The sequence below is a fragment of the Equus quagga genome, chromosome 7 (genome assembly GCF_021613505.1).
Source record: "Equus quagga isolate Etosha38 chromosome 7, UCLA_HA_Equagga_1.0, whole genome shotgun sequence".
Taxonomy (NCBI): domain Eukaryota; kingdom Metazoa; phylum Chordata; class Mammalia; order Perissodactyla; family Equidae; genus Equus; species Equus quagga.
Genome location: NC_060273.1, coordinates 102,715,360 through 102,730,701, shown reverse-complemented (window position 1 = coordinate 102,730,701; position 15,342 = coordinate 102,715,360). Strand labels below are relative to the sequence as shown.

Sequence of the window (15,342 nt, the reverse complement as noted above, 5' to 3'; positions counted from 1 at the left end):
TGTCAGTAGCCATGCTGTGGCAGTGGCTCACATAGAAGAACTAGAAGGACTTACAACTAGAAGATACAACTATGTACTGGGGCTCTGGGGAGGAAAGAAAAATAAAGGAAGATTGGCAACAGATGTTAGTTCTGGGTGAATCTTTGCCAGCAAAAAAAAAAAAAAAAAAAAAAATTTTTAAATAAACTACCTTAAACACAAATCATTAACAAATTAAATTAAATCAATGTTGATGTAAGAGAGTAAAACTGAAAGTTGGTTAAAGAAACAATTCCTTAACTTTCAGAATTAGATATTCTTAATCAACCACTTTTACTATTGTAACACTTATTTAAACTTGTTTATTTGGTAATTAATAGAATACTTGGAAAATAAACTAGTCAAAGTCATGCAATATGTATTTTTATATGTTAAAATATATTTTCTGTTATTTTTAAAAGCAAGTGAAAGTCTTCCAAGAGCTGAAGAAGTTCTAGTTGTTTGTCCTTTTAAAAATTAAATCATAGATTTGAATCCCCTACAACTTATTTTCTGTAATAAGAGTGGTCTGAAAGAATCACCATAGCTTCCAGAATAGCCTAATTTGCACCTATGAGAATCTCTAAATTTTTTTGTTGTATTTAGCAGCTCTATATTAATATATACTTATTAAAATGATATTTTTGTATTATTGATATAACAAATATATTCTATCTGCATTGTGATTTTCCTACTTAAAGATACTATCCTTAGTCTTAAACTGTAAAAAAAATCATGACCTTTGTTAACTGCAATATGAGTAGCTTTCTCCCATCAGACCACGAGACAGAATACGTTCTTGATGAATCTTCTTCTAAACTAAGAAATGAGGCAAGTGCTAAGCCATCCCCCAGGAATCTTTACTTGATCTAGAATTTCCAAAACTTCCAAATGAAACTAGGAAAACAGTTTTCGTTCATAAAGAATACTCCGGATTCTTCGAGTTTACATATACAAAGACTGTTGGTGCAGAGTGGGCCGCCAGAGGCTTAAAAACTAGAACTAATTCTAAAAAATATATATGACAATTGAATTTGCAACATGCTATGGCATGACATTATTACTACTGTTAGCGTTGGAAAAGGAATTCAAAACTCTGATCATCCTCCAATATTGGAAGGGATAGCCTCTGATCAATTCCCTCAGAAATACTCCTTTAAAAGTTTTCTTCCCTCCATTGAACCCATGCCCTCTTTTGTAGTAATTTAAGACTTTTTCCCTTCTCAAATTAACAGATATACAGGAGGAAATTCATACTTATCATTAAGGTTCATTTTTGTTATACTTTACAGGTAAGGCATAAAGAAACAGAATTTTAGTATATTTCCTCCAAGGACAAAAAACTGAACTCGTTGTTTAACAACTCGGAAAATAAAGGATGTTTCAAAGGTAGGAATGAACTTCTTATCAACAACAAATTTCACTTAGTAAAGACAAACTATGCAATACATGCATGCTCATCTAGCAAGAAAAAAAAAGGGAGATAGGAACAATTTATTGATGAAGTGAACTAATACAAAATACATAAATTGCCCTTGCCTTTGGAACCGAGATTATAAATTCTTTTCATTGTTAACTAAGGTGTGATTAACATTTAAGTACAAAGGTTATTTAACATTTAAACACAAAGGTTTCTCCATGAGTTACTTTGGATTTATAGGATCCCTCTTACCAGCGTTGCTTTTGAAGCTGGGTTTTATGAAAGATGAGATGTTCAAGCACCTTATTCAACTGAGGACTGTTCTTCTGAACACAAGACCAGGCAGCAACACAGTGCCAGAGCAGGGGGTTAACTTCATATCCTCCTCGATTAAATTGCTTATGTTTCTGGAATTGAAGTACAAAAATATATCTGGGAAAGAGTTCTGTGACTTGAAAAAACATGAAAATAAATTTTAAATATACAAATTAAAATGCGTATTTTCTTACACTTCATGTTACACCAAGCAGAGCAATTTACTCAAGGATACTTTTCTAAGTATATATAGTCTAACCGAACGTAATGTCTTAACATATTTTCACATGGGTCCCTTGTGTTCAATGACATCAGTTCTACACTATCACAAAAATCCTGTATGCTCTAAATAACAACTATTAGACACAACTGTGCTTCTCAGACCTTATATGACTTCGTTTTCCCTGCCACCCGAGGTGGAGAGGATAAGAGAAAATTTGAACAATATCAAACTGCAAATTAGATTTTAAAATGTGGATTTCCACTTTAAGGACCAAAATGTATGCCTAGCTGGACATGGTCAATGTCTGCTAAGTAACTAATTTAAAAGCCTGCAAATTCAGAAAGCAAACAGCTGTTATTTGTTTGTTTTCCTTAAGAGTGCTTACTAACAGTTTCATAGATATAATTGGTCTACTAAAGTAATTGGTATAAAGAAACCTGATTTTATTGGTAGACAATGATAACAGCACTTTCATTGAACTGTTACCAACAGCAAAGATTCAGATACATATCCTGTGATATGTACTCAAATTGCTAACTTGGATGATATTTTATTCTTTATGCTCAAAAGAAACACTGAAAGAGACTCCAAAGGGCTTTATAATTCTCATTTATTATACAAAACAACTTCCGGAAAACAATTTAAAGATAATTTTCATGTTGAGTACTCTTAACACAGAAGGCCAGAGGTTCATACATAAATTTTAAACTACGACATTTTAAGTTTCTAGTAAACTGTTTAGTTAAGTCCCACAGATGGGTACGGATTACTGCATGTCGGGAACTCAGCCGATTCTGGAGATAAAGGCATGAGTAAGATGAAGTCTCTGCACAGGCTACTGACTGGGGAACAATCTCAGAGAAGCAAATGGAAACGAGTCAGTGTTTAGAATGTTAGACTATTCCATAGAAAACCTTTATTCTCAAACAATGTAAGGCATCCGACTAAGATGTGCTGACTTCAGTAAATGCACATATTTTATCCAAATAACTCAGTTTTCTGCTTTGTGGTAGAGCCCACCCCAAAAGTGGAACCCATATAAATGAAATTCTTTTCTTAAATTGCTCTAGAAGTCTCAGACTGGATGTCGGACAGCCCTCGTGTTGCAAATTTATTCTGAATAAATATTTAAGTAGACATGTTTTGAAACTTGTGGATGGCTTGACTAATTAATTTAAAACAATCAATACTCTTTTGTTTTTTTAAATCATCTACATTGCATGGCTACACAGACTATTTGGTTAGGCCAAAAATTCTTGTTACCAATCTTAGGCACCATCACCAGAGAAAATTCTGGAAAGCACTTGGTAAAGAAATGATCGGGATTTAGACACTAAACAAGGTTTAAGTTTTATTTTCAATTTTCTATGATACTATTTTTACTCATCATTGAGACAGAAAAAAGCAGCCTCTGATTTCTGGAACTGATTTGACATCAATATTATTACAAGCCAGTCTGACGTTCATAGCCAGGTCATTTTGTTCTCCTGTTGGTTATCACAGAATATCAACCTCTGACAATATTACTCTGAGAACATGATAAATAAATAAACAAAGCACTTGATAATTTTTTCTAAGCCCCAACAAAAAGGCACTGTTCCACCTACAAAATACCCATCTGAACTGCCCCTGCTTTCTGACAGCAGCAAATCTAGAGAGAACTCCTGCTTCTTTACAGCCTCCCCATCACCCACACCAAGTCCTAATCCTATAACAAATTCATTCTCACTCCCTCTGACTGAGACAGCCCATGGTTCCGCCGGTGTGTGTTCTCTCTCTGCAACAAATAATGAAATCAATTTGCCTAAACTCATGCGTGTTCCTGGTGGCCTTTGGCTGAAGGGCATTGGCGGTATCAAGAGCAAATGAAACTGCCACACCTGTGAATTTTCCAGATAAGTGAGGCTTATAACTTATCCTCACGGATTTTATGTATTTCAAGCATTTGCATGGAAATCTTGCTAAAGTTTCTTCCCTTTTTTTTTAAAGAAAAAATACATTTGCAAACTTGAATGAATTAATATAATAACGACGATTATGTGATTTAATACAATCATCATGCGCATCATCCTTGTGGGAGACCTTGAGGGAGCAGTGCTCTGGGAGCCATTATGTGGTGTAGAGCTCTTTGCCTTTACACTAAATCGGTCCCACTCAAGGCGTAGTTGGCAGACAAGTGACATCTGCAAACTGTTAACTAGAGTACAGAAATAAGGAATATATATTTAGAAACTTTTGTAACAATATGAGTCAATTTTATATATTTTAAGTTTAATAAGAAAAAATTAATGCTTGTATTTTTAAGTCTTTTATTTCCAGTAATTCATTATTATTGTAGATCACAAAATTATCAGTCTGTGATGGTTTGGAAATTAAAAAAAAAAAAGTTGACAGAGATCTTTTACCACAGATAGTTTCAAAAGCACTAAGCGCTGCATTAAATGACTCCCTGAGAAATTTTTTTTTCCCCTTTCTTTCTCCTCTCCCTTTCCCCCTCCCTTCCTTCCTTCCTTCCTTTTTTTTTTTTTTTTTTTTTTTTTGGCTTTATGACCACTTCCTATAGTGCCTTCATTTCCCCCGTTGCAGCTTTGGGCTATGTTGGTTGCAAATTAGCCCCCGGTACACGGAAGACAAGGAGAGATCCAAGAAAGAGGCAGAGCACTCCAGACAGGTAGGTGGCAGGTTTGATAAGCAAAAGAACTTACTTACGCGGCTTGTCTGGGGAGGCCATTAAATGAGTACATCTCCACACTTGCCCACCAGAATCCTAAAAGTTTATACAGAGGCCTTAACTGGATTCAGTTACGTATACTGTCCACACAGTCTCAACAACACATTGCCATCTCAAGGCTGTGTCCTTGAAAACAGCTCTGGCTGGGGTTGACAGAGGACAGCAGAGAGGGTAAGGAGCTTCTGATTGCCCTGTATCAGTTTACAGGTCAACTGGTGGTCACGTCCTCTCCATCACATTCTCCAATAGGCTAGTGGCAGCTTGTACAATGCCTACTTTGAGAAGCCCATCTAGAAAAGTGTTGTTAATCTACTGTTGGCTGAGAATTCAGATAATCACATCAGCTTGAATTTTATGCAACTGTAGGGACCAGGGTCTCTTTTACAACAGAAATGAACTTTGAAGCCCTGGCTCTATTTTGGCTGCTCAGAGACAGCTTTCTGAGTTTCACCCTTGTTTTCTGTCATTTGGGAGTTGGTTGACATTGCCATGAAAGGACCTCTCAAAACAAATGTGTTACTTGGATAACAGGACATTAATCATAGGATAATGCTCCTAATTTTAAAGAACCTCTGTCTCAGTCTAACCCAATTCCTAATAACCATTTACAATTACAGTACAGCACAAAATGTTCCGAAGTTAGATCATGCCTTTGACCTACCGAGTACTTAAATCGTTAGAAGATGAGATTGTTAATCATATTTGAATATAAACTCCATGTGGTTCTTAGTTTTCAGAAGACTACTGTCCTAACTACTTTAGGACCGATGTGACTATTTTGTAAAGGGTCTCATTTTTAGTTGAGTTTAAATCTACCTTCTCCAAAGAACTACGTTATTATTATCATATGACAACCGTGCTTAGCAAATTCAGCAAAGGAGAGAGTGGAAGACTCAGTGCAGTGTTCTGGCTCTGCAATCCACAGAGCTAATTAAATTGTACCATTTGTCAAAGTCAATGGAAATCCTGTGTCTAGATAGCTTAAAATGACGTTAAAAAGAGAAATGAGCTCCCTCAGCAGGGAAAGGAAATTTCCCATTCTTAGCTAGAACCAACACCCATATTGTGTGTATCCTAACGTGTACATCCTACAGAATTTTTTTTCAGCAATTTTATAGCAGCACTTTGAAAACAAGTTAAATAATTATGCTTATACTCCAGTGCTTATATTAAAAATAAATTATTTTGCAGTAGCCAAAATATGCTGTTACAGACCTTTTAGCATAACTGGAGGATAAGGACTGTAGCAATAAATCCACAAATCCTCTATTATAGCCTACTAATAATAAAGAAGGAAGAGCAGATGAATACAAATGCACCTTTTTTGTTTGTTTTATTTTTGTTTTTGCTGAGGAAGATTTGCCCTGAGCTAACATCTGTTGTCAATCTTCCTCTTTTTGTATGTGAGTTGCCATCAGAGCATGGCCCCTGACAGTTGAGTGGTGTAGGTCTACACCTGGGAACCAAACCTGGGCTGCTGAAGTGGAGCATGTCGAACTTAACCACTAGGCCACCAGGGCTGACCCAGAAATGTATCTTTTATATTCCCATTTTTCTTTCTTTTTTCCCCCTTCTCCTTCCAGAAGGTGAGAGAGGGTATTGAAGGGGTAAATCCTCATCTAAATTGGAGAGGCTGCCTTAGATTAGGTTATCCTGGAGACAGTGGGCTGAAACTGAGGAACGTTGAAACAGGCCGTGAAGAACTGAATCCGCTGCCTGAATCAGCCATTTTAGCAGCACTGTGGCTATACTACCTTTGATATTCTTTATACTATGGAGTAATGGGAGGAGAAAAAGGAAGACAACAAATCTGATACGCTGAAATCCATTATAATCCCCTCACGGAATCACACACACAGAGCTAAAATAGATCTGAGAAAAGATTGAAACTATGGCCTTTGTTCTAAAAAGTGAAAAGGGCACTGAGACTTACTAACTTGTGCCACTCTAAGCAGATACGTTCTTTTCCTATGTTGACATTTTTGCCCCTTCCAGTTCAGGCCACGGGGTGCAGTAGTAAATTTCCATTTCCTAGCTGTGTGTGTGCACCAAGGGTGACAAAAACAGACTGATTCTTAAAGAGAAGCAAAATCAACATTGAAGGCCATCTGACTCACGACCAAACACTCATGCTGTCAAGATTCCACGGTATCTTATTTGTTTAAAGGAAAAACACTCAAGTCACTACATTAAGTTAAGCACAATTAACTACAGAGTTAACCACAATTATTTAGTCAGCATAATCACATCCCTAGGTGAAAATTTACTATATTTAACTGTCTAAGTTAAAGTGAGTTCCTAAATATATTTGTCAATAATCATTATTTACATTTGCATGGCACTTAATCATTTATAAGGCACATGCTTTTTTGCAATCTTTGCAACAACTTTTTTAAAGAGAAACAAATGGGGATTTGGAGAGCTTAGTGGACCTCCCCTGGATCACACAGTCAGTTGGTGAGCAGGTCTTTCTTCTTTATGATCAGTGCTCTTTCTGCTGCTCAATGTCTTAGATTATATATTTACTGTTAAAATATTTTCAAACTTAAAAACAAGATCCCTTTTATGTATGAAACAATTTGTGTTCATTAGTAGTTATACCAAAAGGTTCAAATTACTTAGTATATGTCACTCTTTATATAAATGGTTCATCAAGTAATGAGCCAAAGACAAAACACCAAAGTCTAGAAAGATTACAAATAGATGTGATTAAATGTTTTTCCTTATATGCTTAAATCTTAGTTAGTTTTAGAAAGTGCCCAAGGGAAGCATGGAGAAACTGTGAGGCAACTCTTAGATAAAACTATTTGAAAAGAGAACCTTCCTTAAAAGTCCTTAGTTGTTTCAACTTGCATTATGTTGAACATATTTTTCCTTCTTAAGAAATTACTACAAAAACAAATGTTCTATTTGTAAACTATAAAATAGCAATTATGTGTAACAAAAATAAATAAAAGAGTCAAGGTTTCGAGGTGTTCCTCGCTTTCTTTTGAAATGTAAGTGGGAAAAGGAAATAAAGATACTATGAACTCCAGAGACGGAAGTTCGCCTTTTGTAGTACATCAGCTGTAAGGTATATGAACAGTTATATGGCTCACTGTGGTCATGTTTGCATAATAAATAGTTTATTACATATCAAGGAATTACATAATTGGGATGGATAGTTTTCTCTAATGCTGATCATTAATCCCTGAGCTAGAAATTAAAAGGAGATTTTTCATGTACTAAGGCTTACTTTAATTCTTCAATTTTGAACCATTTAAAAGATTTTCAGTTGATTTTAATAGCATATTAAATGTTACTACATAAGAATTATGGAAGCATAAAAATATTACACTTGCTCTCATTAATAGCCTGAACTTTACACACTTTCTCTTTAATAAAAATGTAATATCTTAAAATATTCATTTATAAGTCAATCTAAATTATATTGCAATTTTCAATTAAACAGCTGAGATGACTCTATAAGGAAGAAGGTATTATGGCATTACTTTATTTAAAGCAGTAGTGGTGCATATTGACGCCCCACTACTAATCCTATTAACTAACGTCCAGGGAATGTGCATATGGTTGCACAAATTTAGTGTCTTTGCTTTCACTCCTCCTCCCAACTAAACTTGTCTTCAGCAACGTTACTAAATTGGCAAGCACAACTATCTAATCAGATCTCAGTCATCATGTACTAGGATATACTCACCATATCAGAATCTATGTTATCATATTCTTTCTTGCTTTCCACAGGGCCAAAAACTGATTCAGAAATAAATCCTCTTTTACATATAATTTCCATGGTTTTCAGAATGAACTGAACATTTGAAAAGATGTTTGGATAATTGCAATATAATTCTCCAGAGAAAGAAAGTGCTATTGTAAGAAAAATGATTTGTGAAAAATTTTTCATTAATATCTTGCATTGTGTTTCATTTGTCTTTTAGTTATTAAAATATAATTAAATTCAGTGCTGAGATGCTGAAACTCCTGTACATTTGCCCATCTAGTCAAGATTTATAATGTTATGTATGACCCCTGGTGGTATAATAGAAAACTGCAAGGTAAATAATTCATACATAAGAGTAGATATAATTCAGAACAGCAATTGCATAATGGTTGAATGCCCAGTTAAGTATAGTTACTGCAAAACAATGCTTGGAAACTTCCAGCTGAAAATAAATCAAGTTATAATAGATACTCTGTTCATAATGCATACTTTGAAATTGTAATCCTACAAACAAATCAATGTCATTGCTTTTAATCCAACATTCTCCAATTTTATTCCCTTTCAAGACGTTGTTATTGATTTTTAAAAGTATATATTTTAAGTATAGCAGCAGTTATGTCATTCACCATAAGACTATGTGATATTTAAAAGAACCATCTTTGTGCTGTTCTTTTTATAAACTTTTAGAATATTTTTGAGTTTCCATCATCGACACAGTGGAAAATTAGTAACAACCACTCTTCTACTGGATGGCAATATGGTTCAGTAGCAGCTGCTGATGGCCTCAGATAAGAATCAGCCTGTTGCTGAAGATAGATAGCTAGCCTATGTAAGGCTCTACTTAGTATTTGATAAGAGGGCAAAATCTGGGGATTTTATCCTTTTATGAAACAAAGATGTTGGTCTTCTTGGGATATATCCACAATAACAAGCTAATGTGAGAACTTAAGGCTTTGTTCAAATAATTTTTCACAATTTATTTGCTACCATCATCTGAATATGTATGAGTCACTATGCTGAACACTGTGAGGAGTTAAAAAGAGGATTTATAATGTAATGAAGAAATCAAAACAAGAGAAATGATAGACGTGAATTCTTCTTCTGCCAGTCTGTAGCCTCATCCTGGTTTCACACCCTCTCAAAACCTGCAGCAGTGCTGCATGTTGGTTAGTCTCCATAACTCTCCCACCATTACCTTCTATTCCCTCCTCCATAACCTTTTCAATCAATTATCATTCCCTTTCTGGTATCTTGAATCTCTTCATCTCTTATCCTACAACATACTAATCTTCTCTTCTTTTGACCTTGTTTTTCCATCCAAACTATTGACATATTTCTCCTTTTCTTTATAGCTAAGCTTTTTGAAATAGTTTGCCATCTCTGTGTTATACTTAAATTTTCCCTTCATTCTTTGTTTACCTCCAATCTGAATTTTGCTTCCACTTCTCCTTGTCCTTTGGGGATGCTCCGAAGATCAACAATGACTTTCTGATTGCAGAAATCCATCATCACTTTCAGACCTCCTACTATTTCATACTTCTACAGCTCTTGATAATGTGTATTTTCTTGAATGTCATCACTCTTTCCTATCTCCTTTAATTCTCCTTTACTGGAGTCTGTTACTCCAATAATTTCTTAAATGTTTATGTTCCCCACAACTCTATGCTTAGAATTAATTTCTCCCTACCACCACCCCCCACCCCCAGGTTATCTGAGCGATGATTTGATAATCATCCATGTTAATACCCATGAAATATGTCAATCCCAGGCTTCACTCATTTCCCTAGTTCTAAACCGATGTTTCCAACTGCTTACTGGGTATATATACCTGACTGACCTTAAAATTCAACATGTGCAATGTTTCTCCAAAATTCTCTCAGTTTAGAGCACCATTACCTTGACCCTATTAGCCAATATGTAAAATTTAGGATTCCTCCTGAACTCCTCACTTTCCCTTACATATAGCCTAGATCTAACTGATCCAGCGTCTTTAATCTCCTAAACATTTTGCAAAACCATTTTACTCTATCCCATTGCCACTTTAATAGTTCATATATTCAATGCCTTTTGCCTATACTAATGCCATAGCTGACAGACTCCCTGCATCCACTCTCTCCTTCCTCCAGCCCAGCAGCGACACTGCCACTAGCATTACCTTAACAAAAGATGAATTTAACTTCCTTTAAATCCAGAGAGGCAGATACTATTATAGATGAGGAAATTGAGTCACAGACAAGGTTATATGCTTAGTTAAGTAGGAAAGTTAAAAGTAAAATCCATGCAATCTGGCCCAGAAGGAATCCTGCACTTATTACCTTTCATGAAAAATAAAATACAGCTTATGTTCTTTATAGTGATAGTTTGAGCTCCTCAAAATATAACGTAAGACATTTGTAAGTGAAGAAAATAAAAGATAGTCTACCGTATAAATATGGTTGAAGTCTAAGTAAATGTTGTTTAAAACTTTCTAGGTGACCATGCAGGAAATATATAAAAAGTCGTAAAAAGACCAAATAGCCAATCTGTCAAAAGAGAAAGAAAAAAGTATTTTTGTGTTGCATCGATAAATGTTTAAGAACCAAAAGGAAAAATAAACCATTTTGTTACAACATTTGCTTTTGATGAAACAATTTCAAATTCATTTGAGATTACGTGCTTTCAAAATAACTTTAAGACGTTTATATGAAGGTTGAAATACTGGTTCAGCCAAAAAACTTTCATAAGTTATCTCTACATTACATATAATGACCGATACTGAATGCTATTTATTCTATGTCCTTTAGAACAGTATTTTTCAAATTGCAAGTCATGCCCCTTAAGTGAGTCGTGAAATCAACTGAGAGCGGATTTTTAAATAAACTATAAGAAAAGAGAAAATATCATAAAACACTGTGCAATTCCTTGTTTCAGTATATAAATGAGTGTGTATTATGTGTGTGCTGGAATTCAATGCAAAAGATATTTCTTCCTATGAGCCTCAGTCAAAATAGTTTGAAAAACATGGCTTTAGATAGTTTTGGGAAATACTCTGCCTGTGCATAGTATGCTGTACTAAGATCCCCATTCCCTCATGAAAAAAAAAACACAACCACACAATGTCATTATTAAGTGAACCCTGTAATATCTTACTTCTGTAAAGTTTAAAATACATGTATAGCTAAAATAGTTTGTTTTACATAGACTACAGAAAATGGAAAATATGAAAAAATATAAGATATACAAGATTTCACAAAAAATGAGGAAAAATCCCACAAACTATAGAAATAAACGGAACACAAGTGCCTAACTTGCTAAATCATAAGATTATGAAGAAGAACCAAATAAATAATAACTACCGCTATATCACTATCAAGACACATGTATACCCAAATCTTCTTAACAATGCAAGGTATTATTAGATCTACACGTAAAAAAAATATTACAACTAAAATCATGATTCTACCAAGTCTAAGTGATTCACCCAAGCTATTAAGCAAATAAGTGACATTACTGGACTTTGCAACTGAGACTGTGTGTATTGCACCAAAAGTCATGACCTTTCTATTATAGCAATGATTTCCAAATATTTTTATCACAAACTTCTACCAGTAAAATAATTCTGAGAACGCACCATCAATATTCGTAAATGTATCCATAAATTATAAACATGCACCATTTATAGACTTAAAAAGTAAATAAAAATAAAATGTTTATAAGGCATGCCCAAAGGTCTATCTCTTCATACACACCAGTTAGATATAGTACTATGCTTATCTAAGAGATTGAAATTAGATGAGAAGGAAATGGAGACTGACAGACCATTTAAAAGAATATTGCAATATTTCAAGTGAGAATATTAAAGTTAGAAATACCCATTGTTACAGAAAATGAATGAAAAAACAGTCAGAAGGGAACAGTGTAGGATTTTGTAAGGGAGCAGAGATGGATATTGAGAGAAATATTACTGAATGTTCAAAAATTTAATGTGGGACAAAATAGACAAATCCATGAGAAGCATATCAGTTTGACTAATTGCTCTATCGTCCCCCAACTTGGTCATGAGTTTCACCTGACCCAGAAGCTATCCCTAGTTAAAACTAAGCAAGGAAAAATGGTTTTAAAAGCTTTCACTTATAATATTCCGAAAGGCTAGATTTTTACTGAAAAATCTACTTTTCTATATCTCTAGGGAACTCTGGGACTTTCTTTTCTCATGCCTCCTTTGTGAACATATTCTCTCCGGAGCTTGACAACTGAGGGCTGCCCTCCTAGACTGAAACTCCACTTGGCAATCTCTCTTTCTCTGCTCTCCCATCTTTCCTTCCTTTATTCTTTACTTTCCTTCTTTCCTTCTCTTTCTCTCTCTTCTTTTCTTCATTTCTCTGATTCTGTTACCTAACTGAGAAATAGAAATGCTGAATAACATTTATTATGTGTTATATATTTTTTAGAGCATAATTTTTATATTATGGCAAAATATACATAACATAAAAGTTATCATTTTAATTATTTTTACGTGTACACTCAAGTGGCATTAAGTACATTCACAATGTTGTGCAACCATCACTACTATTTCCAGAATTTTTTTAAGTGCTATATTTTAATAGTTGGTTATATGTTCCATCTTCTTCTACAGAACCTTGAAGAGCACTGCTTATATTTCTATATAAAATATATTAAACTATTGCTGCTTGTATGATATTCTCTACGCTTCAGTAAGTAGATTTCAATGTTAAGAAGATTTTACACTCAGAGGTAAATAACAAGGAAAGAATGAACGCAAAATCTGAAAGTAAATAATATTAGGGAATCAGATATTTCTGGCTCTTCCCAACTCTGAGCTGTATACTACTTTATTAAAGATGAACAAAATGGTGCATAGGAAGGTGGATGATGTCTCCGTGGCAATACCCGTCAACATAGCATTCTGTCAAAAAGATCAAGAGGGAGTTTGCCAACTGACTGTCAGGTATATAATGGAAATTCTTCAAAGGCAAGGAGGATAATTGAAATGGCTTCTTGCTTGCAATCAAAGGTACTTATAGACCATGCTTATTGCCACTAGCTAATTTCCACTATCTAGAACAATAAAGAGTAATCTTTAAAATTAGTAAATCTGAGAGTCAATGTAAATGTGTAGCATCATGAGTGAGAGTCCACTGGACTCTAGGTTTCAAAACCTTCTCTGCTCAGACCTTGGGTAATTCATTTAAACTCCCTGTGCCACAGTCATAAAATGGTGGATACTAATAGTGTCTACCTTTTAGGATTGTTGTGAGGATTAAATAAGTTAATGTCTAATACATCTAAAGCACTGATCATTGTGCAAGGCACATAGTTAGTACTAAGTGTTTGCAATTGTTATATGAACCTGTGAAAATTGTCTAAACTTTCAGATGAGAAGATATAGGAATCTTTTAAAACTTAAATGACATGGTGTATATAAATTATAAGCAATGTGTTCAATGGCTAAAACCTTACTTGATAGTCATTTTTATTGCTGGCAGAAATATAAAAGGCAAGAAATGGGAAAAGGTCCCTAAAGGGGATGAGAAGGAAAGAGGAGAAAAGCCAGACGTGCTCTATGTTTTCCCATTCCATTCTTTTTTCATTATAGAAAATATATAGCTAGATATCTATGATTACAGAGATTTTAAAAGATATGTAGATATCTTATCCTTTATGTATATCCATAATGGACAGTTTGGGAAATACAGAAAAAAGAAAGAAACAACAGTCATCATAATCTTACCACCCAAACACAGCCATTGGAAACACCTTATCTCTTTTCCTCCAGTCCTTCTTCCGTACAAAGCCTCAGTTCTTTGCATGTTCAGTTTCTATTATGTGCTGTCTGTATCTTGCCTCATCTCCACAAGTCTTTTATCCTCAAACATGTCAGAGAGGAGCTGGGCTTGACTTTTTTTTCCCCCTTTTTATTTATTTATTTATTTGTTTATTTTTTAATTGCAGTAGTATTGGATTATAACATTATATAGCTTTCGGATGTACATAGTAAAATATTTCGAATTCTGTGTAGATTACATCATGTTCACCATCCCAAAATTAATTATAGTCCGTCCCCTCACATGTGAGCCTAATCACCCCTTTTGCCCTCCCCACTTCCCCTATGGTAACCACCAATCCCATCTCCATTGCTATGTGTTTGTTTGTCGTTGTTTTCATCTTCTACTTATGAGTGAGATCATACGGTATTTGACTTTCTCCCTCTGACTTATTTCACTCAGCATAATAGCCTCAAGGTCCATCCATGTTGTCACAAATGGCCGGATTTCATCATTTCTTATGGCTGAGTAGCATTCCATTGTGTATAAATACCACATCTTCTTTATCCATTCATCCGTTGACTGGCACCTAGGTTACTTCCAAGTCTTGGCTATTGTGTATAATGCTGCAATGAACATAGAAGCGCAAGTATCTTTATGCCTTTGTGTTTTCAAGTTCTTTGGATAAATACCCTGCAATGGGATAGCTGGATCATATGGTAGATCTATTCTTAATTTTCTGAGAAAACTCCATATTGCTTTCCATAGTGGCTGCACCAGTTTGCACTCCCACCAGCAGTGTACAAGGGTTCCCTTCTCTCCACATCCTCTCCAACATTTGTTGTTTCCTGTCTTGTTAATTATAGCATTTCTGACTGGAGTGAGGTGATACCTCATTGTAGTTTTGATTTGTATTTTCCTGATAGCTAATGATATTGAGCATCTTTTCATATGCCTGTTGGCCATCCGTATATCTTATTTGGAGAAATCTCTCTTCAGATCTTTTGCCCATTTTTTAATTGGGTTGTTGGTTTTTTTGTTGTTGAGATGTATGAGTTCTTTGTATATTTTGGATATTAACCCCTTATCTGATATATGGTTTGCAAATATCTTCTCCCAATCGTTAGGTTGTCTTTTCGTTTTGTTGATGGT

General features: G+C 34.8%; 1 protein-coding gene across 9 annotated transcripts in view; it reads right to left on the bottom strand.

Annotated features, from left to right (window-relative positions):
* TMEM232 (transmembrane protein 232) overlaps positions 1-15,342 on the bottom strand; it is a 178,684-nt gene that overhangs the window by 125,454 nt on the left and 37,888 nt on the right. For 7 of the 9 annotated variants that reach the window (XM_046667918.1, XM_046667916.1, XM_046667915.1 and 4 more), the window contains exons 6-8: positions 10,848-10,947; positions 8,405-8,571; positions 1,691-1,845 (exon numbers count right to left, since the gene is read on the bottom strand). In XM_046667918.1, the coding sequence (XP_046523874.1) occupies positions 1,691-1,845; positions 8,405-8,571; positions 10,848-10,947 (422 nt within the window). The remainder of the gene's footprint in view (positions 1-1,690; positions 1,846-8,404; positions 8,572-10,847; positions 10,948-15,342) is intronic. The other 2 variants (XM_046667921.1, XM_046667924.1) reach the window with 1 other exon arrangement.